Source organism: Alexandromys fortis, unplaced genomic scaffold, assembly GCF_014885135.2.
Source record: "Alexandromys fortis isolate MF-2015 unplaced genomic scaffold, M_Fortis_MF-2015_v1.1 scaffold_222, whole genome shotgun sequence".
In the NCBI taxonomy this organism is placed as follows: Eukaryota; Metazoa; Chordata; class Mammalia; order Rodentia; family Cricetidae; genus Alexandromys; species Alexandromys fortis.
Window position 1 is genome coordinate 1,336,352 of NW_026068108.1, and position 24,084 is coordinate 1,360,435.

The 24,084-nt window shown below is 48.8% G+C and overlaps 3 protein-coding genes and 1 non-coding gene across 9 annotated transcripts in view; 1 reads left to right on the forward strand and 3 right to left on the reverse strand.

The window, feature by feature from the left end:
* Cstpp1 (centriolar satellite-associated tubulin polyglutamylase complex regulator 1) overlaps positions 1-10,275 on the forward strand; it is a 180,804-nt gene extending 170,529 nt beyond the window's left edge. The window contains exons 5-9 of one of the 2 annotated variants that reach the window (XM_050124336.1): positions 4,286-4,371; positions 5,428-5,623; positions 6,385-6,494; positions 9,273-9,336; positions 9,553-10,275. In XM_050124336.1, coding sequence (XP_049980293.1) covers positions 4,286-4,371; positions 5,428-5,623; positions 6,385-6,494; positions 9,273-9,336; positions 9,553-9,727 — 631 coding nt within the window. In that variant the 3' untranslated portion in view covers positions 9,728-10,275. Of the gene's footprint in view, positions 1-4,285; positions 4,372-5,427; positions 5,624-6,384; positions 6,495-9,272; positions 9,387-9,552 lie in introns of both variants that reach the window. The other variant, XM_050124337.1, reaches the window with a different exon arrangement.
* A 1,029-nt stretch (positions 10,276-11,304) lies between these two features.
* Arfgap2 (ADP ribosylation factor GTPase activating protein 2) lies at positions 11,305-22,740 on the reverse strand. Of its 2 annotated transcripts, XM_050124328.1 has the most exons (17): positions 22,589-22,740; positions 22,304-22,422; positions 21,723-21,795; positions 20,967-21,098; positions 20,806-20,886; positions 19,979-20,060; positions 19,703-19,759; positions 19,062-19,103; positions 18,682-18,734; positions 18,136-18,272; positions 17,916-18,047; positions 14,736-14,864; positions 14,522-14,656; positions 13,188-13,314; positions 12,952-13,045; positions 12,737-12,855; positions 11,305-12,446 (listed from the first exon to the last, which is right to left on the reverse strand). In XM_050124328.1, the coding sequence occupies exons 1-17, from the start codon at positions 22,658-22,660 to the stop codon at positions 12,426-12,428; spliced, it is 1,605 nt and encodes a 534-aa protein (XP_049980285.1). In that variant the 5' UTR covers positions 22,661-22,740; the 3' UTR covers positions 11,305-12,425. The 2 variants fall into 2 exon arrangements, with proteins under 2 accessions (XP_049980285.1, XP_049980286.1); XM_050124329.1 differs by lacking the exon at positions 19,062-19,103.
* LOC126489810 (small nucleolar RNA SNORA48) lies at positions 16,543-16,684 on the reverse strand. The gene has a single exon (XR_007589023.1). It is a non-coding gene; the product is annotated as a small nucleolar RNA SNORA48 (small nucleolar RNA).
* A 565-nt stretch (positions 22,741-23,305) lies between the features above and the next one.
* Positions 23,306-24,084, reverse strand: part of Pacsin3 (protein kinase C and casein kinase substrate in neurons 3) — a 7,738-nt gene continuing 6,959 nt past the window's right edge. For all 4 annotated transcript variants that reach the window (XM_050124334.1, XM_050124335.1, XM_050124331.1 and 1 more), the window contains exon 10: positions 23,306-23,798. In XM_050124334.1, the coding sequence (XP_049980291.1) occupies positions 23,683-23,798 (116 nt within the window). In that variant the 3' untranslated portion in view covers positions 23,306-23,682. The remainder of the gene's footprint in view (positions 23,799-24,084) is intronic.

Consider the following 24,084-nt stretch of genomic DNA (forward strand, 5'->3'; position numbering starts at 1 on the left):
TGTATGTCTGAAGGCCAGAAGAGGGCACCAGATCTCATTACAGATGGTTGTCAGCCACCATGTGGTTGCCAGGAATTGAACTCAGGACCTTTGGAAGAGCAGGCAATGCTCTCAACCGCTGAGCCATCTCTCCAGCCCAATCTTGGTCATTCTTACAGGTGTAAGATGGAATCTCAGAGTTGTTTTGATTTGCATTTCTCTGATGACTAAGGATGTTGAACATTTCCTTAAGTGTCTTTCAGCCAATTTAGATTCCTCTGTTGAGAGTTCTCTGTTTAGGTCCGGACTCCATATTTTTATTGGATTATGTGACCTTTTGGTGTCAAGAGCCAGATTTTATGCTCAGCACTGTGTCTGTGAGCAACAGATAAGCTCATACTCCCAGGGACTTTGCTCCTGACCAGGCGACAGGCACACATTCTTGATGCACAGTCGAAAGCGCTGCTCTTTGGTCACAAATTCTCCTATGCTAAAACTGTTCAAGTGTTTCCTCTTAGAATAGCAAAGCCGTCTTGAAAAGAGCAGCAATCCCTGAAGTAGATAAGAACTGTAGAAGGAGAGGGAGGGACTGCGGCCAGGGTGTGAAACAGATAAATAATAAATTTATGTATGTATACATATATGTATCCATCTCTGGCTGTCAGGCCAATAGTCCCAGCAGCTAGCTGTACAGCAGGGAGGGTGTGGGGTTAATACTTTGCATTTTTTAAAAAAAATTATTTGTACTTAAATAGAACCTGAAATTAAACACAATAAAAGCAATAAAAGGAGGCTAATGACCTAATCAAGAATAGCCTCTCAGACTAGAGTGATGGCTCAGTGGTTAAGAGCATTCGCGGTTTTTCTAGAAGACCCGGCTTCGGTTCTCAGCAGCCAGGGTTCACAACTACCATAACACTGATATTAGCACACACACCTGTACTCACACACACAGAGCTACACACAGACACACATAACTAAAATTAAATCTTTGGTTTTTTTTTTTTTTTTGGTTTTTCGAGACAGGGTTTCTCTGTGGTTTTGGAGCCTGTCCTGGAACTAGCTCTTGTAGACCAGGCTGGTCTCGAACTCACAGAGATCTGCCTGCCTCTGCCTCCCGCCCAGCTAAAATTAATTAAATCTTAAAAAATAAAATCACAGGGTGTGATGACACACCCCCTTAATCCCAGCACTCAGGAGGCAGAGGCAGGTGGATCTCTGTGAGTTTGAGGCCAGCCTGGTCTACAGAGCTAGTTCCAGGATAGCCAAGACTGTTACACAGAGAAATCCTGTCTTGAAAAACTGAAATAAAACAAACAAGCAAAACCTCTGACAGAAAGCTGGAGCCAGTAGGGACAAGTCTGGGTTAGGGAGAGCATTTTGCTAACATTCCAGAGAGGTGTTCAGTATCTGCTTGGAGCCTCCAGGAAGCAGAGCATGCAGTGGGGAAAAATCCAGAGGTAGCCTCTAGAATGAGCAGTTGTGATGATGATTGCACCATGTTTTCAGTATACTAAAACACTGACTTACACATTTGTCATGGGTTGATTTTATGGTATTTTAATTACATCACAATATAATGACTAATAAAGATACGCATCAACTATGACTATCAACATGAGCCCTAGGATTCAGGTTAAAGGTAGAGGCATTTGTCGTCTTTGAAAGCTTTAAGACATCACCCAAGGTTTTCCTGCGGCAAGACTCAGCCCAGTTCTCTCCTGAAGTCATTTGCTTTTGGCCATCCAGGAGCAGAGAGAGCAGCAGGGACAGGGTGCTCCCATCTCCCCTTCTGAGCTGGCCCTTCCCCCTGGGTATTCCTGGTGGAGCCAGCGCCTTCTCCCTCTGCAGTGGATCTTCACTAATCCCAGACTTTTTGTCTTCTCCCTCCCATCTATAATGGATTAATTAAAAATGCTGCAGGATCCCTGGACCCCTTGGTGGCTGCAGTGGCAGAAACGCTGCAGATCCCCAAGCAATGGCAGTGGGCCATGTGGCAGCAGGCAGCCAACAGCAAGTCCCGAGAGCAGCCAGTCCCAGGCAGGAACAGCACAGTTACTCGAGTGGCTGCAGCAGGCCACGAGGAGAGAGACAGACAGACAGGCATGTCACGAGACCACGCTGTAGGTCTCCGACCCGCGGCGGGAAAGAGACAGACGGACAGGCACACCATGCAGAGTGAGGTTGGATATTTATTTAGTGGGTTATGGAGGGGAAAGGGAGAAGGGGAGAAGAGTCAGAGAGAAAAAGAGAGAAAGAAGGGAGAGACAGGAGGAAGGGGAGAAGTGGGGAGAGGGAGAAGCTGCCTCTTTAAGAGGGAGATGGAAAAGGAAGGAACTCAAGCTGGAAGCTGAAGATCAGCCTGTCTGGGGGGGGGGTCTGTGGAGGGGAGTGGGTATGGCTTATCTCTTTCTTTTTTTTTTAAGATTTATTTATTTATTATGTATACAGTATTGTCAGTATTCTATCTGCATGTGTGCCTGCAGGCCAGAAGAGGGCACCAGATCTTCTTTCGGATGGTTGTGAGCCACCATGTGGTTGCTGGGAATTGAACTCAGGACCTTTGGAAGAGCAGGCAGTGCTCTTAACCACTGAGCCATTTCTCCAACCTGGCTTATCTCTTATAGAGACAGGACAGACCATTATTACATCATCCAGATGTCTGAAGTGGGCTCACTCATTGCCCTCGCTCTTATTTTTGTTTTTAATTTTTTACCTCAGGTTATGAGAAACCATGGGCATCTTCTGGATTTTGATGCTTCATTTAGTTTCCCAGCACCGGTGAGGGTCCTAAGCGCGCGCCCTCCTGTGGCCCTTGCAGCACTGCTGCTTCCTACTCTGGCCTCAGTTTTTCCCAGCTGATAGTGGAGGTAGCTTTCTTTCTTTCCCAGAGGAAGTTAAAGCTCTAAGATACACATGAGAAAGAACATAAAGGAGCCCAGAAACTAGTGTATAAATTAACGCTAGTGTTTCTACTCTGTCTTCTTATTTTTAGATATGGTCTCGAAGTAGCTCCGGCTGTCTTGGAACTCTCTATGTAGACCAGGCTGGTGCTGGCCTTGAACTCACACAGCTCTACCTGCCTCTGCTTCTCCAGTGCTGGGATATAAGGCATGCAGTTGGCTTCTTCCTTCTTTTAGAAGCAGCAGCGTGACCTATGAAAAGACACAGCCTTTCTTGTCACACAAACTCACACATTATGTATGCACTTTAGTGAGCTTTCTCCTTTGGGATCAGACCCTCAGGTACAAAAGGAAGTAACAAACCCCAACGTCTTATGGTGTTACGGGATGACATTTAATGAAGGTAGTTAAATATGATGTGTAGTGCCCAAGGTGGAGGAGAGTGCTCTGCACAGTCTAAGGCAAGGGCATTACAAACAGTATTCTCCATAAAGTCCTTTCTCTGCAGTAAATACTGGTTCTCAAGCGGATTCTCTTGCCAGTGTGGAGACCCTCTGATTCAAGAAGTGGAGATTTAGAGAAATACCCCAAAGCAAAACTAAAACAATTTAAAATAGGAAAAAGAAAGCTAAAGCCAAAGGGCACTGTCTGAAACAGACTGGGGGCCCAGCTCCACTCTAGTGGAGGATTTTGGCACTCTGCCTGGCACACGGCTAACGCCCAGCAGTGCTAGCTCCCTTCTCTTCCTGTTCCCCTTCATCCCTGAGCAGAGTATGGGCATGGCCAATCGAATGGTTTCTCCCTGAGGTTGGCCAGCAGGAAGAGATAGGCACCTGCAGTGGCCACCATTAGCAGATACGTGTTCTCTGACCTTCACAAGTGCAGAATTGCCCACTCCTGCCCCCAATGTACCTTCCATGTCCCAGAGCAGAGGTGCCTGTTGCTGCTCTGGCCATTTGATAGCTTATTAAATCTCAGCACCACTTGCCAAGACCCCTTTAAACCTCTTGGCTGTTCCTTTTTGCCTCCTCTGATCAGCAGTACTTATTCAGAACTAAATGGCCCTACTGCAGAATGAGGATTTACTGCTTAAGAATATGAAAAGAAATCTTGGCTGCACTACAATTGCACCCTCTCTTTGCTGCCTCCACCCCACTCTGCCCATACTCCATTGATTGGTGCCACTGAGACTGACCTGGGAGCTGCCCTTGGAGCAGTGTGCTCAGTGAGGCGACTGAAGAGGAGCTTACTTTTCCCAATGTGCTGCAGCTCCGAGGAGACCAGAGGCCTAGGAATGACCTGTTTGTGCTTAATCTTCATCTCTGTCAGCTTGGTTTTCATTCCAAGGGCACATACAGGTAACACACTCTGGTCTCTCAGATTCTCTCCCTCTCTCTCCTCAGGATCGTGCTCATGGATGATGCTATGGACTGCTTGATGTCTTTTTCAGATTTCCTTTTTGCTTTCCAGATCCAGTTTTATTATTCAGGTGAGAATGTTCCAGGCCCCATGTGTCTTTTGTCAGGGACCATGTCTCTGTTTCTCACCCTGTTATCTTTTCCATATGTGTCTGGCACACATATTTCCCTTCCCCACTTCCTTAGGGGTACGACCCACTAACAAGATGTCTGGTTTACACTGGTGGTCACAATACTGTGTGCCACGCCTACTATCTCAGCCTCCTGAAGATACTGACAAAACACTTCTTCCAGACACACACACACACACACACACACACACACACTCCGTTTAAGTGATAAGAGCAGTAAAGATATCAATAGCATTCACTTATTAAAAACTTACTGCCTCCCAGGTGCAGCACTAAGGACTTTAATCTGCTCACAAGTCCTAAGAGATGAGCTTGCAGAGGTTAGACCTCAGACCTGCCCTGACCTTTGGCCTCGCTTAGGGGCCACGTTCTGGGCTATTCAGGCAGGAGCTAGACCCTGGGGTCAGGCCGACTGCCCCCAGCTGCCGCAGCAGTCACGTCCCACCTTAGGGAAGAGCAGCCATGTTTGGGAGAATTCCTCTCCTCTAACAGGCTCACACAGAAGAAGGGGGGGGGGGGGACAGGCCGCAAGTCACTGTTTACTACAATGTGTGACTGCAGAGCTTGGAAGACAGCTTCAAACGATTCCTAAATTAGCAGTTTGTCGGCTCCTCTCTTCCGCAAGGGTAGAGTACACTAAAAGCAGCCTTGTCCAGGCAGTAACAAAAAACACTTCCTGCAGCCTCCAACCTGCTTTCAGGAAGTAGATGGCCTCGTGAGACAGGGCTCCTCAATGAAAATGTGCCTGTATTAGTCACTGGGGGGCATGACCCCTGCCATTGTTCAAGGTGCTTACGCTCCAGCAAGGAGACAGTGGGGGCCCCATCTAGTCTAGGAGTGCTGCGTCTCAGGAGGGCAGCAGTCACTCACTCCAGCTGTTTTGCCATCTGCACCGAGGCTGGACAGAACTGAGCTATCAGAGAAGGTGGAACATGGGGAAGAAATGAAATATGACCTCCTTGCCTAAACTGTCCCTTCCTACCCCTATGGTACCAGAATTTCTGGACAGTGTGGCTGCCATCTATCAGGACTTGCTGTCAGGGAAGAACCCCAACACAGTGATTGTGCCAACGTCATCCAGTGGGCAGCACCGTCAGCGGCCTGCCTTGGGTGACGCTGGTGTGCTGGATGGGGTGGAGGCCTCACTCTTCTACCAGCGCCTGGAGAACCTGTGTGACCGGCACAAGTACAGGTGGGACATGGGCCCTGGGGGTCAGGCCACTGGTCTGGAACAAGTCTCTAGAAAAATTTTGATTGACTCAGGGTTTCCCGGGCCCAGGAAGGTCGTGATTTAAAGATAGGGCCATTTGTTCCCAAAGCAGGTGGCTCGCTTACAAAGAAGCATTTTCACCGGGGAGAAACAGCTGTAGGTGACTTGCTTACCAGGGAAGACAAGCCTTGACTTTTTGAAAAGAACAAATTCACTGTTCCAAACTTCCTACAGGCCGGGGCGGCGGTGACGCACGCCTTTAATCCCAGCACTAGGGAGGCAGAGGCAGGCAGATCTCTGTGAGTTCGAGGCCAGCCTGGTCTACAAGAGCTAGTTCCAGGACAGGAACCAAAGCTACAGAGAAACCCTGTCTCGAAAAATCAAAAAAAAAAAAAAAAAAAAAAAAAAAAAAAAAAAAAAAAAAAAACCAAAACCAAACTTCCTACAGAAAGGGAAGTGCAAAGTCCCCTTAGAGATACAGCCTCCAGGCAAGGAGCTGTCACCAGTGGCCACGTCCTCTTCCCTCTCTTCCAGATCCCCTGTAAAAGCGTTGGTTATGGGGTTGGGTATGGCAGAGCACATACCTAGCATGTTCTGTCTCTAACCCCACCAACTAAATAGCACTAAGCACACCAGCCCTGTCTGCAGTCTGGGCCATGCTCCTCCCAGCCTTGAGTATCCAGGAGGTGTTGATGAAAAATGGCCCTTAGACTTGAACCTGGCCTCTGAACTTTCCCTTCCAGCTGCCCACCCCCAGCGCTTGTCAAAGAGATCCTGAACAATGTCCAGAGGCTGACTTTCTATGGCTTCCTTGTGGCCCTCTCAAAGCATCATGGAATCAACCAGACGCTGGGTAAGCAGAGCTCATGTGACCTCTGTGCTCCTCCCAACACTGTGGGAGACAGCTGGTCACCATGGAAGACATGGCCCTGCAAGGGTAGGACACTGCCTCTGATTCTCGAGCCTAGGAGCTGCAGTGTGCATAATCCCAAACTGCCAGCCCTAGGAGGTCCCTCACATTCCACGTGACTGACAGTTATGCCCTGCCCCAACAGGAGCGAGCTGTTCTGCTCCCTGGCAAAGGTCTGCCCAGCCCCTCCCTAGAGAATCCCTGGTTCTGCTCTAGGGAGTGGCCTGCAGGTTGGGCAGATGCAGGGCTATTTACCCGGTGGCTCTGGAGATTAAATATCAAAGTGACCTGAATTCAGTTTAGAAATAGGGCAAAACTGTGTCTGGGAGGTGTTTTTTTCCCAGGTGGGAAAAAAGAAATCCGGTAAATCTGAGAAAAGACAAAGGAAAAAAAGTGGAGATTGGCCCAGTTTCCCTGCCTGTGGGCTTTACTCTGACTGGCGGGCCCAGTTTCCCTGCCTGTGGTCTTTACTCTCACTGGCCGGCCTCCACCCACTGCACCCCCCCCCCCATGCACAGCCAGTCCTCTCCCAGGGAGAGACCAGCAAGTCACTCTTGCTGGAGGTTTGTTGGTTTTTGTTATTTAAACAGGGTCTTACTGTACAGCTCTGTGTAGCCTGGACTGTACTAAGTAGACCAGGCCAACCTTGAACCACCCTACTCTGCTCCCCAAGTGCTAGGACTAAAGGTATGCGCCATGAAGGCCAGATCCTGCTGGATTTTAAAGGATTTATGATTCCATCTTAGCTCAGAAGAATCTCCTTGTGTGATTAGATCCAGGTTCCTGAGTCTCAGAGAGACACAAGGCATTCCTCTTCCTTGTGGTAGTTGAGGGGATGGGATTGAGAAGAACAATTAGCGTTTGCTAAACACCCAACACAATGGGCCACAAGCTATGCTGGAACCTTTATGCTTATTTCTGTATATACACACCTGCCAGAGTTCTAGAGGAGACAGGCAAGCTAAGCGTGCATGCTACCTAGAAGTTTAGTTACTGAGTCGGGGGTGGAGGGACCAGTTAGCTGGACTGCAGCTAGAAGAGAGGCCAATTGGAAACCAGATTCAAGAGCCAGTGGCGACTCCTAGGTGTCCCTCACAGTCTTTTCTACCAGTGACAGCTAAGAGGAAAAGAAAAGGCTAGTTAGCAATGATCACAACCTGCACTCATCCCATGCCCTCTCTGCTCTTCAAAAAGAACCTTCAAAGCTGGGTGGTGGTGGCGCACACCTTTAATCCCAGCACTGGTCAGACAGAGGCAGGCAGATCTCTATAAATTCAAGGCCAGCCAGGTAGGTCTATAGAGTGAGTTTCAGGACAGCTAAGGCTACAGAGAGAAACTCTGTCCAAAAAAAAAAAAAAAAAAAAGGTGCTGGGCGGTGGTGGCACTCATCCCAGTACTCGGGAGGCAGATGCAAGTGGATCTCAGAGAGTTCAATGCCAGCCTGGGCTACAGAGTGAGTTTCAGGACAGCCAAGACACAGGAGAAACCCTGTCAAAAACACAAACTAAATAAAAACATTCAGTTCAATCTCCAGTTCTGAGGGATAAAAAGAACCTCACACCATTTGTTTCTAAGTACTAATTCATGACTAAATATATAGAATAGGCAGCAATAGAAGACAGTGTGTCTAAAAATAGGAACTTGGAAATACCCTGCTTGAAACCGTTTGTAGAAGAGATCCCCTTGTCCCCAGAACATCCCACAAAATGAGGCATAACCTGAAGGAGTCAGAAGTGGGCCCAGAGCTGGATCCGAGTCTCCCAGAAGCCCAGCACCGCTGTCCAGCCTGACTCAGCTACTAATGCTCCTCCCTGCGCATTTCAGTCCCACCTTCCTGTTGTCGAGTGGGTGCTGCTATTTTTCCCAGAAAAATAGGAAAAAAATCTGATTATTCTGAAAAAGAACAATAAGAAAACTTAGTGGAAAAACACCCAAGACACGCCATACACTTCCCAATAGCATCACCAGCCTATTCCTTTATGGCCACTTTTGGAAACCAATCCAGACCTCAGGTGGGACTGACTTCCTCATTAGAAGCAGCCATTTTCCACTAGCACATATCCCACATATGCGGATGGGATCAAGAGGACAATTCCATACACTGGCTTTTTTCTACCCTTTGGATTTAGCTTAGGTCATAGTCTTTCCAGCTCAGCACCTGGGGCCTCAAGAACCAAGCTGGTCACAAAGCACATCCAGTCTTGGAAGGAGACCCTTTGAGGCTATTTCCTTAGCTGCCACTTTTTTTTTTTTTTCATTTGTTTTTCAAGACAGTTTCTCTGTGAAAGTCATGTCTGTCCTGGAACTGACCAGGCTGGCCTCAAACAGAGATTTGCCTCCCCAGTCCTGGGATTTAAAAAAGGCATGTGACACCACCGCCTGGCACTTACGTATATGAGTGCTCTATCTGCATGTACTTTATGACGGAAATAAGCACCAGACTTCACTAGAGATACTTGTGAGCCACCATTGGTTGCTGGGCATTGAACTCAATCACCGAGCCATCTCTCCAGCCCCTAAACTGTCACTCTTGCCCCAAGTAAAGGAGGGAAAGTAGTGAGACTCACTAAATTTATAAAGCGGCACCTAAGACTTCCTGTTCCACATGGACTAACTTTCCTAGTCAAAGAGTTGTCAGACATGAATCAAGGGACAGAATTCTGCTTCCTTAGAGGGCCCTTCCATTGTTTTATGACTTCACCCCAAATCCCCGTCTTCTAGGAGCTTTGCCTGACAAAGGAGACTTGATGCATGACCCAGCCATGGATGAGGAGCTGGAACGGCTGTAAGTGTCAACTGGGAAGATGCTGCCCTCTTGTGGAAGCCAAATCAGAGGTGACTGTGCCCCACTGTAGGGCACACAGCACTTATTTTTAACATCCCATCTTGGTCAGGGATAAGGTTTTTGGGGTCTGCTCAAGTGCGACAGTTAAATGTGGAGGTCCTGGTCTCTGAATGGGAGACTCATCACAACACACTCTGGGCTTCTTTCCTTCTTCAGGCTGGTCCAGGTCCCAGGCCTGGTCAACTCCATCACTGCCACTTCTGAGGCCAGCTGCCTGCCTTCCCGCACCCCTCCCCGGGTTGGTTCCCCATGGAAACCCCTCCATCGCTCCCGCAAATTGGATGCAGAGAGCGATGGCTCCACTGAAGAGACAGATGAGTCTGAGACTTGAATCTGAAGGGTCCCATCTGTGGCCTGTACCTTGCTCCACCCTGCTCTTGCTGCCCTCACCAGACTTCTCCAGTACCACTGTGCCGCCCTCTGCTGGAGAGAAGCGCAAATAACAGTCCTGCAGCTACTAGATCAGTGATCCCAGAAATCCCGTAACTCAGCTTTTGACAACCTGTTGGGCCCTGAACTGAATATTGTACCAAGGCCACTTCAACTCTGGGGAGGGCATTGGCTTTCATCTTTTGTTGGCAGTTCTGCTTATGCTTTAAGTACAGTGTCTTTTCAGCCAGCCATGATCCTCCTAGTGAGGGTCATTTTTCACAACTCCCGTAAGAGGAACACAAATTGCTAACACCGGGTTTTCATGGTCAAGGGTGACTCCTGAGAGCATGTGCTGGGAAGACTTATCAACTGTGGCCTTCTGTTGGAGAAATCAGCCACTAGCTGGAGTAAGAGGGAGGATGGGCAAGAATTTCACTTTGAAAATCGGCTTCAAGTTTGTATCAAATAGTCCAATCTGAAATGAATAAAGTCCCTTGTCTCTGGTAAGCAATGAGTCTACAGCCGGCAGGCTACAGGGAGGGCAAGGGCAAGTATGACTTGGGTGCTTTTTCTGACGGGATGGGAGGTGGAGCCAGGGACCATTCCAGCATGGAGACCTGCCTCAGTTGACAGAGGACCTGGCCCTCATGCAGATGAGGGCAGCCTTCAAAGCCCTCAGCAACACCCCAGTGAGTTCTCACTACCTGGGAATCCCTGGTCACAAGCTGCAGAGCCTTTTCACCAGGGTTTCATTACCCTCTCTGGTCAGGGCAGTATTGCAGATATGCACAAAGCAGGTTTGGAGCAGAGGCTGGAAAAGTGAACAGGTGATCTTCATCTCTCTCGAATGAGGTAGATTGTCCACAAAATAAAATTCATGTAGGCTGCCTGCCACAAGTAAGGCCAATGTCATCACTTATGGAGTTAGAAACAAAAATCTGTATCTCACCAACATCTCACATGATCCCAAAGCACTGGAAATGACTGGCTTAGAACTCATGGCTCCCTTCACCTCTCCTTCCTAACCTCATTGCCCACAGTGGTTTGTAGCTGTACTGTGCTGAGCAGTCCCAAGGACAAAGTGACCCTGTAAGAAAAGGGTTGACACACAGCACCTCTAACTTTTCCAAAGTCTGAATCTTTAAAATGCTTCAGGCCAGGCATTTTAGTGCAGCCTGTCATTCCAGCACCAGAGCCAGGACAGGAGGATTGCAAGTATAAGGCCAATCTGGGCTATGGAGACACTGTCTGAAACACCAGCTCCATTGAGAAACAGGTCCCAGTCCGCCCCGTGATGAGGATGTAGACAAACTAACACCACCTCTTTCCTCCACGTGCAACAGGGTGGTGAGGTCGAGGCTGTACCGGACCCCGCGGCAGCACAGGGGCAAGGAGCCAGGGGCCTTTGGCTTTCAGAGAAGAGACAAGCTGGAGGCCCCGGAGAGAGTGCCCTCAGCTTTGGAATCAACGCCCAATCCATATCGGTGGGAACCCAGAGAGTGAGCGAAGGGCAACACTGGGCAGGGAGGCAGGACGGAGAGGACACTGACCCACAGTGCCCCGTGGGGGCTTTATTTTGACACCACTTTGTTTCAATACAAACAGTGCTGAAAGAAAGTCATGCCCCCCTTTGGGGAGGCTAAGGGAAGAGTGGTCTGTGTTGTTTGGGAGCCCAACCTGCAGTCCACAGGTGAAGCTGGGCCCAGACTGCCGGCACGGCAGGGGAGACGGCACCAGGATGACAGTGCATGGCCCAGCTGCCAGTCCTCCAGCTCTCACCGACTGGTGGGGTGCTGTTCAGGACCCCTAAACCCAGAATGATGCAGAGGACGAAAGCTGAGCTCTAGGGTCTTCTCCAGAGCCTCAGCTTCCTCAGCCAGTAGCAGGTTCCTAGCATCCAGGTAGGACACACAGGTGGGACCCGCCATGGGTGCCAAGCAGGACACAAAAGAATAGACTCTCAAGCATAGACAAGGGGTGCTATGACCCACAATAATGGTAGATAAAGGTTTTCAGACACCTAGGCAGAAGTCAGCCTAGGGACAGCGGTGACAAAGGAAGATTGCTCAAGCCTCCAGGCTGATCCTAAATAAACACTTTAGGAGCCAAGCAAAAGTTCTAGCCCTTAGTGAGTTACCAGGGTCCTTCTCCTTACTCATGCCTCCACTGACATAACAGCAGTGGCAAGTCCAGAACTTCTCCCTGAGGGCTGATACAGCACAACTCTTGCTAGACCTCCCCTGTCTCTAGAAGACAAGGCCCAGACTCCCCAGACCACCAACAAGGATCCTAGAGCCCGCAGAAGCCTTATGCCTTCCCTACTTGGGGAAGAACTAGACCCATAAAGTCATCCTGATAGAACTCCTTCCCTCACTACCAGTGCAGCAGGCTAAGTAGCAGCAGCTTTGGAGCAGGACTGGAAGGAAGAACACTAGCGTGGAGAGGAGAATGAGGGGCGAGGACAAGGACTCACTGCACAGGCAAAGGACAAGGGCTGATGCTGACCACTCCCCTTGCCCAAGATCCTCCAAAGCCACCCAACTCATACACCACACACGGAAAGTCAACAAATGCCCAGATTCACAAAGCGAGCAACCCTGGCCTGGGAATCAGGGTTCTTGCTGTCACCACCACAGGCTTGAGCCATGGAGCCTGGATCAGTAGGAACCGTAGCGATCCTGAGTGGGAGAATAAAAACACAAAGTCAGAGTCTCCCCAGTAACCACAGCAGAACAGGGTGAAAGCCACCTGGGCACTAATGCAAAGGGAAACCTGCCAGTTCTCACAGAACCTTGGCCAAATCACCTTAGGGAGAGGCTCAGTCCACACACAGATGGAAAATCGCCCTGCCAAGAAAAGCCAGTGCTCTCTCCAGCTGGCGGGGCTGCTCAGCAGGGTCTGGAGAGCAGAAGGCAAACCTCCGAGCATGACATTTACATCTCTTCCCGGCCCAGCAGCCCAGCCTCACCTGTAAGGAATTCATCACACCATTGGCCAGCACAGCCATCTTGCCAGCCACAGACTTGACACCCTGCTTAAACTGGGCAATGTCAGCTGTAGGAAGTACGTTCCCCAGAGATACAGTTCCTGTAAAAGCAAGGGAAGGTGTGATCAAGAGCCCTGCAAGAACCCCTTCCCAGCTACAGGGCCTCAGCTATGCCCTGCCACACACTGGGACCCTACCTCCTCCATGAGCTCCATCCATGTCCCCAAAAAGGTCTGAAGAGCTGATGGCACTGCTGCCCGAGAGCTGCTGTAACCGAGACCTGGCTTCATACTGTGGTGGAGAAAAGGCAAGGTCTAGGGAATCTTTTGGTCAGGGATAAAAGAACTGATTTATGTCCAACCACCCTAATGCAGGACAGACAGGGAAGGAGCTCAGGCTGCTGAGTAGCTACCAAGTAGACAACTTCACCAACCTCAGAATCCACTTCTCGACCAAAGAACATGTCAGATGAGATGGCTTTGGCTCCTGCAAACTTCTGACGCGCTTCACTGGACTCAAGCCCTGAGCTCCGGCTCTCCACTTCCCTCCAGCTGGTGGATCTGTGGGCCAGTGCAGAATATCTCGGTCTCTTCCCATTACCACCAGGGGAAGCAGAATTCAGAGACCAAAATACATACCATAGCTTTCTGGCCATGGAAACCATGTCAATCCTGTAACTCTGGGATGCAAGAACCTTTCCCCTCCAAAAGAATAGCAAGAGGTCCTCTCCCCTTTCTCAATTCCCTCCATCAGATGGAATGGGAATACGGTTTGGAGGGCTTAGGCTCCGCACTACTGTGGCTAAGGTGCAAAGATCCAATCATCACTGCTGCCATCTGAGCCCTACTCACACTCTGAAGTGACTGTGTGTGCCTGGCTTACACCCACTCTCCTGCATGACTATCCAGTGGCTGTGAGCACTCTCTCTGAATCACATCACTACACTGACAACGCACAGGCTCTAGGCTGGGGCTTCTAGAGTCCAATGAAGTTATTACTCATGGCCAAGTTTACAAATGGATCATCTATGGTAACCTGCCAACAAAACATTGCTTCTCAATAATGGAATGGATTTTGGTTTTGGTTTTAAATGCCTAGAGATGGCCCAGTGGTTGTGAGCACTGTCTACTCTTTGAGAGGACCCAGGTTCAATTCCCAACACCCACATGGCCACTCACATCTGTCTGTAAATCCAATTCCAGGACTCTGACATCCTCACACAGACATACATGGAGGCAAAACACCAATGAACATAAAATAAAAATAAATTCCTTTAAAAAAAAAAAAAAAAACAAGGGGCTGGGCAATAGTGGCACACACCTTTAATCCCAGCACCCAGGAGGCAGAGGCAGGGGGATCTCTGTGAGTTTGAGGCCAGACTGGTCTAAAAGAGCTAGTTCCAGGACAAGCTACAGAGAAACCATGTCTTGAAAAACAAACAAAAAAAGAGCCTAGCAGTTGGAAAATACGGGTTTGATCTCTAATACTGTAGTCAATCAAACCATGAAGGCTAGAGGCTAGCCTTTGGAAGGGACATCAGAAATGAAACAGAAAATTAGCCCCTCTGACTATAAAATAGAACCCAACCTAAAATAACTACCAGCACAGCCCTGACTAATGAATGGTCACTAGCTATATGTGGTTATTTACATTTGCTAAACTTGTATTAAAAAACAGTAGAAATTCAGTTTCTCAGCTGCACTCAACTACTCAACATTCCCACCCCTGCACCACATTATGCGAACAGCACTGCCCTGCCCACACTACCTTTCTGAAATGGGCCGGATGCTGGAGATGGTTACTTCGGGTTCCTTCTCTTCTACCCTGTCCATACCCCAGGTCGCATCTGAATCCCAGCGGGTACCAAAAGTTTCTCCCAGGGAAAAGGGGTTATCCTTGTACCTAGGGAGACAGCAGAGTAGCTCAGAGAAACCTGAGTAGGAACACAACAGGCAAGTCTATGCTCCAGCAATAGTCTTACTTTGGGGGTCCGGAGGCGAAAGTTCCAACATCATCAAACAAGTCAAGCTGTGACCGGGAAGATTTTGCACTCAGTGGGGTTTCCTGCTCAATCACTTGCATCTCAGACAGCACAGAGTGGGAGATGGAGCTATGGAGAAAGCACAGCAGGCCAAAGGCTAGTAATGACATCAACTGTTCACTGCCCAAGAGTAACAGCCAGCTTAGGTTGATGGGGTTTTTCCCCGAGCACTGTCCTTGCCTGTGCACTGCACTGGACCAGCTCAGGAAGAGAACTGATGTGAACTGTCTGAAGTGGCCTGGGAGCATGCTAACACACCAGCTTTGTTCTCTCAAATAGCTTTTCCCTGGCCAATGGCTACTAGTTGCCATCTTAATAATGTACACCAAATGGTGAGTGCTCATTCTCCCTTCTTCCCTTTTAGGATTTTGTTTGTTTTTTTTCTAAGGAAACTGGCTATGTGACCCAGCTCCTCCTCCCTCTGCCTTTCCAGTATTGAAATCAAGAGGCACGAGCCACCATGCCTAGCTCCACTGCCATCCTTACTCGAAGCCTAATCGCAAAACGGACTATATCCTTCCTGAGACACATGTGCAGAGCACAAAGCAAAGGAGGAAAACCACCCAGATGATTCTCATGGAATCACAGCGAGTCCTTAATCATCCTATTTCTTAAGAAAGAAAAGGAATGAAGAGGAAGAAAAAGGAAAAAAGGAAGAAGTGCATTTCTTAGTACAGGGTCTGGCCAATGCACCAAGACCTGGATCTGCCAGGGCCCCCTACGCCTCACTCCTGTCAGGATCTACTTCAGTCAAACAAACTCACTAGAATATATAGCTTCCAAAGTGAAGTACTCCAAAGAGTCGATAAACTGCAACTGGATTTTAAATAAGGTAGATTAGGGTTAAGTAAGATTCTGCTTTACCTGTAATTAAAAAAAGAAAAAAAGAAAAAAGGAAGAAAGGAAAAAAGGAAGAAAGAAGGAAGGAAGGAAGGAAGGAAGGAAGGAAGGAAGGAAGGAAGGAAGGAAGGAAGGAGAAGAAAAAAAATTACAAGGGCTAGAGAGGAGAGGAGACTCAAAGGTTAAGAGAACGGGCTTCTTTCCCAGGAGACTCATGTTTATTCCCAGCTCCCACCTGTCTCTAACTCTAGTCCCAGGTGATCCAAGGCTCTCTGTGTTCATGCGCTTCACATACATGCATGCAAAACACCCCTAAACATCAGAAAATGAATTAAAAAAGAAAATACATCCAGGTGATCTCGACACTCAAGTAAGGCAGGTAAAAACAGGAGTTCAAGGTTATCTCTGGCTGTATAGGTCATGCCAGCATGAACTATATAAGATTGCATAAAGAAAACAAAAACAAAACCAGCCTGTTTTAGCCAGCCAGGACTACATAGTAAGACCCTGTCTCAAACTAACAGACAACAACAAAGCAAAAACAAAAAAACAGGGCTCACTCCCTAGGATATAGTAGGAAAACTGACTTCAACAAGTTGTTCTGACCTCCACGTGTGCCATAGTACATGTACGTCCCATACAAACATACAAATAAAAAAAATTAATAAAAAAGATATTTGTCAATGCTGGTAAGATTGCTCAGGTGGTAAAAAGCATTTGCTGCCAAGTCTAATAAATTTCTAATGATAATAAGCCCAAAGCCTCCTAACAAAAGGAGCCAAGGCACCGGCTAATCGCAAGCACAATCCAGTCAATGGCACCAGTAAATACTCCTTTTTATTATTATTCATTTCTTCTTTTTCTCTTCCCCCCTTTTTATTTTATTTATTTATTCATTCATTCATTCTTATGTGCCCTAGGCATGAAACAGCTTTGGCCACAAAGACAGGCATCAAGCTAGGATGAACAAAGGACTCCATCTGCTCTGTCCCTGGCTGATATAAGACACCACCACCACCAAGGTGTCTCTTTGCCCATTGCCAGGGACTCTTCTTTCTCTTTTGAAATAGTGTCTCCCAGAGCCCAATCTGACTTTGAACCCCTATGTGGCCAAGGGTCATCCTGAACTCTTGATCCTACCTACTGCTTACACCTCCCAAGTTCTAGGACTGTTGTGTCACTATGCCTGACAGATAAATTTTTATAGCCCAGGCTAGCCTTAAATTTGCTCTATAGCCAAGAATGACCTTGAACCTCTGATCTTCCTGCCTGAAGTGCAGAATTACAGACTTATACCAACACACCAGTTTTATGTAGTACTGGGGATTGAACCTAGCCTTCATGCAAGACAAGCACATTACCAAATGAACTTCATCCCCAGCCCTCAGATATTCTAATTTTTAAAAGATAAAAATCTAGCAGGGTGGTCATGGCATATGCCTTTAATCCCAACACTCGGGAGACAGAGGTAGGTGGATCTCTTGAGTTCGAAGTCAGCTTGGTCTACAGGGCAAGTTCCAGGACAGCCAGGGCTACAGAGAAACCCTGACTCAAAAAATCTATTGCTATCTTTAATTTCAGCAACTGGGAGATAGATAAGAGGAAAAAAGATTTCTGTGAGTTTGAGTCCAGCAAGGATTACACAGGAAGACCATCTTAAAACAATAAAAAATAAAACACTATTACAGAAACCTCTGATTATTAACTCAAAATGGTTCAGAGAACTGATCTGCTTTTTTTAAAGCAAGTGCAGGAACACAAACCTAGCAGTTCTGAAACAAAGGGTGGTAGCTCACACTTTTAATCCTAGCACTTGGCAGTCAGAGGCAGGCAGATCATCTCTGAGTTTGAAGACAGTCTAGTCTACACAGTGAGTTCTAGGACAGCCAGGGCTACACAGAGAAACTGTTTCAAAAAAAACAAAAAACAAAAGGACTCCCCAACCAAAAGCATCTGAAATACGTGGAGTCATTTGAGGTATTATAGTATCTGGTACAACAGACGGCATTTAGTGGGCAAGGACTAGGAAGCAAAAAAGCCCTGAGTTTCTCAGGTCTTGGAAAAAAAGAACTGTCCAGCCATGAAGCAGCCTCATCAACAAGTGCCATCCTGTTCACTCAAGCAACTAACATAATATGGGCCAACCACTGTGCCGAGTGCCTGAAGACAACAAAATACTCTCTTCAACCTCAGTGGAAGACTAAGGAAGGAATCCTGACATGCTGGGTAGGGTCTGTCCAGATTCCCAGAAAAACAATGGCATTTCTCTGACACACTCACCTTCGAGACACCAAGCCCATGCCCAGCCTTTCAGCCTGCTCTCGCTTCTTTCCTTCAAGGTTCTGTAGCTTTTTCTCCTCCTTCTTGCGGTCAATCTGGAGCTCCTGGTAGGCCAGACGCATGGAGGCAACCCTGGAGGGAATGAACAGTTGCAGGCTGCCATCAGTGCCACCTGCCACCAACCCCCACACAAGCCAAGGGCACCACAGCAATCACGCACATGGACTCCTCTGCCTCTTTCTTGGCATCAGCTGCCTGCTGCTCCCGGAGCTTCTCTGCCACCTGGGCCTGCCGCTCAATCTCAGTAAAGCTCTGGTTGCTCACTTTCTGAGCTCCCAGGCCTTTCTTGGCACCCAGCTGAAGAGAAAACCATGTGATGTAGGGTCTTGCCTGCCAGTCCCCTCAGTTCCCTCCCAGTATGGTCACTGTAGTCACACCCACAGGGAAGGGGGTCCTCCTTAGGGCCAATGAACATGGCTAAGACAACAGCGATTCTGCTAGAGCTTCATGCAACTCCCACACAGGTCTCAGGGGTGAGGACAGCAGTTAATGCTGACTGGGGCCTGCTATGTGCCAAGCACTCTAAGTACTAAACGTGCTTGATCTTGCTTATTGCCCAGGAATCCCCTTAAGATGAGCATTTTTATATCCCTTTCATAAACAAGATTCAGACAAGTTAGGACCTTGGTCAGTCATATAGTTAGCCAGGACATGAGAAGAACTGAAGGAGTCCAACCACCCTACAAGACTGCCTCTCCCTACCTACCCCTTTCTTAGCTGCTGTTGGCTTCTTCTTGCCAATAATGGAGCTTTTCAGTTCTGTGTGAGGAAGAGGATGGACATGAGATAGGACAAAGGAAAGTCAGAGAACATGGCTCAGTTCACACCATGCAGCTTCACAGCAAGAATATCTAAAAAGAATTGCTTCAGCTGGGAAGACAAACTGCCACCACCAGTTCCAACCAAGACTGTTCAAGCCAAAGACAGACAAGGTTAGGGGAGCTCGCTGATGCCCAGAAAGTAGCAGTAGGAGCCTAGACCTGAAGCACCAAAGACAAAGTGCCCAAGCCAAGGCTGCTCAACAGCCTCAATTCCTGGAGCAGAGAGCGGGCAAGCAAGGGACAGGCTTCCCAAACCACTGGTTACCTCTGGCAGAAGAGGCCCCTTTAGCTGACAGATACATGGACTCTGGAGAAGAAACAGACTTGTGGCTAACGAGGGCCCACCCCAAAAGCTTCCTAAAGCTCCCGAACCTAGAGGCTTACACAGAGCCTATTTCAAAGCTATGCTAAGCCTTCCCACAGAATTAGCTGGACAGTCACTCCACTGGCTTCCTGCCCCAACCCCCAAGAGTCAACAGAACAAACCAAGGTCAGCAAAGGGATTGTTTACCCTAACCAAGTCTGAAGGCCACTAAAAAGTAGAAAGGGCTGAACTTTGAAAGGACAGTATGGCCCTAGCCATGAGCAGCTCAAAGCTGCCCCCACACCTCATGAAATGGGCAGAACAAGCCAACCCCGCCTAACACCAGGGATTGGTGTCCAGACCCATTCCAACCTCCCCATACCTTGGTTAGATCTACCCCCACACTCAAAATGACAGCCATCCAGGCTTGTCAGCTCAAAGGCCCTCAAGTCAGTGTGGCAGTCAGAACTTCAATTCCAGGTCCCACCCCAGAGGGTCAGTTGCTCAGTCTCCTGTGCCCAGCTCACATGACTAGGCAGCAGATTTAGAAGACACACTTGAAGCACTCTCTCCCTGCCCCCCACACCTGCCAGCTATCATACCCAGAGAGGTTTGGGGTGAGGTTCCAAGGAGGTCGGTGTTAGGACCATGCTCAGGTTCTGTGAATTCAATGACAGGAGATGGTAAGGGTCACTGACTTCCTTCCGCTTGCCACCAGAAGATATATGCCCACCCTTCCTCCAAGAACTAAAGTGAATTCCATTCCACCCAAGGACACAGGAAAACCTTCTCCCCACTCCTATGTCTTTGGCCAAGTGTTCTAAACGCTAGTCCTTTTCCAGGTCCAGGCACTTGGTTACCATCTGGGCTAAACTCACGTGCCAGGCTACTGCTCTCTGAAGGTAGTGCTGGTTGCTGGGTCCCTGAAGGCTCAGTGGCTGCTGTATCCCAGGCAGAGGCCTAAAAAGAAAGCCAGATCCCAGAAGCCTCAGTGAGTCCTCCTAAGAAGCTACACCTACCTGTAGGTGGGTAGGAGGCACTTAGCTCTTATGTCCCAGGTATGAGAGAAGACTAGAAATTAGCAATTATAGTCACCAGTCACCATGGAAGAAAAATGCAGAAAAATAGCATCTTTAACCCCCAGCCGAGCCTTTCCTTAATTGATAAAGCACTAACAACTCTTACCTACTGACTAGGCACCAATCCAAGGGTGCTCACAGATACAATAGGTTCAGTTAGTCACAACTATGAAGTAGCTATGTCTCCTTTAGAAACTGAGGTTTTGCCAGGTTAAGTGACTTGGCCACATCAAACAACACCAAGCAGAGATGCTGAGGTGTGACCTGAGACTCTTGATTTTAATGACCACTGCCAGGAAAAGTGAAAACCTTTCTTAAGGTGGGTTACAGGAGAGGGAATCCTTATTTGTCTCTAACTACTGCTCGTTTTTTAAAAACCTAGACATTGCTTAGGGTCCCTGAGATCTCTTGAGCTTTTGCATTATTCTCTACCACCAGGGCCCATTTGCACTCCCATAAATAGGAAGAAACTTCTGGGCCTACCCAACAGGCAGTAATTATTCATTCTGAACCACAGACATTCTCTGAGGTATTGTACCTAAGCAAAGAATGTATGTCATGATCACAAAAGGTGTAGCCTTGGCAAGTAAAGCATTTATCAAAGGAAATGACCCTGTGGTACTCACCTGAGTGTGTTCTGTGAAGAAATCAGAGTCTTTCTTCTCTGGAGAGTGACTAGGAGCACTGTTCATACTGTCTATCCAAAGCTGCAAGGATGGAGACACTGGGATTCAGGGCTGGTAACACCTCCTACCCCATCACCCCTAAGCCAGGAACAAGCTCTTACATCAGTGCCATGCCTCGCCAGAGCTGCACTCCCCAACTGCTGAATTTTCTCTCGGTACATCTGGGCAGCTCGGCTGTTATATTTGGTGTTAGCATCATTGGCCATGCATCCATGTTGGCGGAAAAAAGCAGTCTAGAGAGCAAAAAGAATGTAGCACGTATGTGCAAGTACTCTCAACAAAGCGAACTGTATTCACACTACAGGAGATACTACTCAACAGCTGGGTTATTCTTTCTACAGGACACACACTAACAACAGGTTTTCATGGAGGTAAAATTCCTTAAAAAAAAAACTTTAATTTTCATTATTATGTGTGTACTACAGTCTCTGTGTGGAGGTCAAAAACAACTCTGTGTTGAACTCAGGTTGCCAGGCTCACACAGAAAATATCTTCACTCATTAATCCATCTTTGGAGGTGCTTCCCTCCTCCAAAAAACAAAACAAAACAACAAAAAAACACCATGCCACCTCCCACCCTCTGAGACAAAGCCCTGAAGTTGAGGGTACCGAGGAAAGTATGCAATTCCCACACTAGCTCTCCTCCCTCCGGAAGCCCCCAAAGCCTCAGCTGACTGGAGACACTATTTGTCCAGGTCAGTTTCTCTTTATGCCTCTCTGAAAGAAGCTGTGCATAGCGGTGTTACAGAGCTGAGAATGCTCTGAACAGAGAAAACACACTCACTCCTGAGAAGTCTTTGAAAAGGTAAGTACCCAGGCAAAAGGACGGGGGTGGGGGTAAGATAAAGAAGCTTTACCGCATTGGCATTCCCGCCGACCTGCATACACCTCAGCTGCAACCAGCTCCAGGTCAAATCCAACTCTGTCGACCTGTGCACAAGGGCTGTTTGTTACCTACCCAGTGATACCAAAACATGCTTCCCTGTCAAGCCTACACCGGTCATTTGGCCTCAGGCTTTTGTGGGTGTCCAGGAAGCCATCAGTCACTGTTCCATTTCCTCCTCGCTTCCCTGTGTTTGAAATCTTTGCTCTTTACCTAATACAAAGGGTACCAATTATTTCTGAGAAGGAGATCCGAAAGGATGTCGACGTCTAAGAGTGCTCAGAATCGTACTGGAGACCTGTTGAGCCAATCTGTCTGCAGTAACAAAGTCAATGCAGCTGACTTCTCCCCTAAATTTATGCTGAGTCTCAGGTTAACCGTGAGGAGAAGGGGTGTTTGATCCAGACTTTATGGATACAAGCAATCAGAGGCGGATTCTCCCCCACCCCCGCGCAGTAGGCCAACAGAACTCCCGCCAGGAAGTATCCAAACACAAAACTCAGAAAGGTTCAAGGGAAGGCGTCCTTTCAGCCCCTGTGGTAGCACAGAGCCTACCTGATAAAACTGAGATGGACACCCAGGGAGCGATGCACTCCGGAGCAGTCAATACACAAAAATACACCATACGTGATGCTGGCCCAACTCGGGCTCTTGGCGCCACAGTCGAAACAAGCCTATGTGGAAGAGGAGCCAAGTAAATGGTTAGGGCCTAGAGTGAGGCCCAGCGCTCGAAACCACAAGAAAGCCTCCCACCTCCGTCCCCGCCCTCCCTCGGGCCCCAGAGGACAAGAGACGTCTTCTCCGCCGGCGACAGGACCCGTGCCCCTCCCCCTCAAGCACCTTGTTGGTGGGAATTGCACGAAGCCTCTTAAAAACAGCCTGGATTTCGGTCTTGCTCGGCTCCGCCGCCATTTTCTCTCCTTCCCAGATACAACCGCGAGCGACAGCTCCCGCCACCGGCCAATCCGCGGCGGAGAAGGCGGGCCCACCGCGCCGCCCCCGCAGGGCGCTGACCCGCCTACGAGTGAAGTGATTCGACCAGATCTGGACCAATGAGCGTCGAGCAGACTAAAGCGTGACGTCAGCAGCCGGGAGCTCCACAATGGGCCTGAGAGTGAACGCCGAGGCGCGCCCGGCCAATCCGCAGCCGGAGCGGGCGACGGCTTGTGTGCTGGCCCAAACTTTCTTCTAAGTCGCTGCTGGACGCAGGGAATACCGCAGGGCCCCTGGCTACGGATGACGGACGGCCATGGCCACAACATCTGATGAGTTGCCGATAGATGAGTAATGATTAACAGTCGCCCGAGTACTCCTAATCCCATCGGGAAGACACTGGCGGGGCTCCAACCCTGCTCACAATCCAGCAACCGGACTGGAGCAGAGGCCCACACACTAAAAAAACCTGATCTCAAGTCCCTTCCAGTCCAGGTTACATTTCTGAAATTTCAGGGCAGATACCAGGAGGCAGTTGCCTGCCCAGTCCCAGCTCCATAACACAAACTGGGCCCACGAACCTCCCCCATGACTCCCACCAGCTTCAAGAATGGGGTATCAAAAGACGCTCACAACACTAGATGGTACTTTTATTCTTGATCAAATTTAATACACACTACAAGTCACAAAATAGGACGCTGCTAGCCCCAAACTACATTCTCCCCAACCTCATCCTCAGGAACTCCCAGTTTAAGAACTGGATCCCCTACTTCTGGGATGCTCCCGGGGAGGCTCAGGCACTCCAACCTCCCTTCCTGCCTCCATTCTAAACTCTTTTGGCCTCTTTCTAGACGCAGACCCTCCCCTTCATGGGCCCTCAGGCATCCTTCCTCTCCGGAAACAGCAGCAGCACATGGTTCAGGTCCTCAGGTCCAGCGATCCTGGAAGGGTTGAGCTTTGGCTCTGGTTGGAGTGAAGCTGCAATAGGACTGTCAGGGCACTCAGGCACCCACACATTCCACATAATTGGCGGGGTACAGACCAATGCGGCCACTCTGCAGCTGGCCCTGGCACCAGCCCTGTTCATCCTCCTCACTCATCTTCAGCAGCTCTTCCCCTGAAGAAAGACAGATCGGTCACTGCCGGAGGTCAAGGGCTGAGGGGATGGAATGTCCAGCTCAGACCAGGATAGGACACAGCCAGCAAGCTAAGCTACCCAACCCTAGACCCCAGGGAAGACATAGTCAGGCCCCAGCTGGCTGGACCCTGAACAGGCTGTGAGAAGGGGGGGTCTCTGGCTTTCCTTTCCTACACCCCCTGCTCTATCTGGTAGGACAGGCTGAAATGGAAAGAAACATGAAAGCTCCCCCCCCACCCCCCCACCCCCACCCACCCCCACCCAC

Coding starts and splice junctions, on each gene's coding strand:
- Arfgap2 (XM_050124328.1), bottom strand. CDS start 22,660: ATGGCGGCGGAGCCGAGCAAGACCGAAATCCAGGCTGTTTTTAAGAGG. Junction 22,423..22,588: donor GTGCAATTCCCACCAACAAG/GTGCTTGAGGGG, acceptor TCTTCCACATAG/GCTTGTTTCGACTGTGGCGC. Junction 20,061..20,805: donor TCTTCACAGAACACACTCAG/GTGAGTACCACA, acceptor CTTTCTTTTTAG/GCCTCTGCCTGGGATACAGC.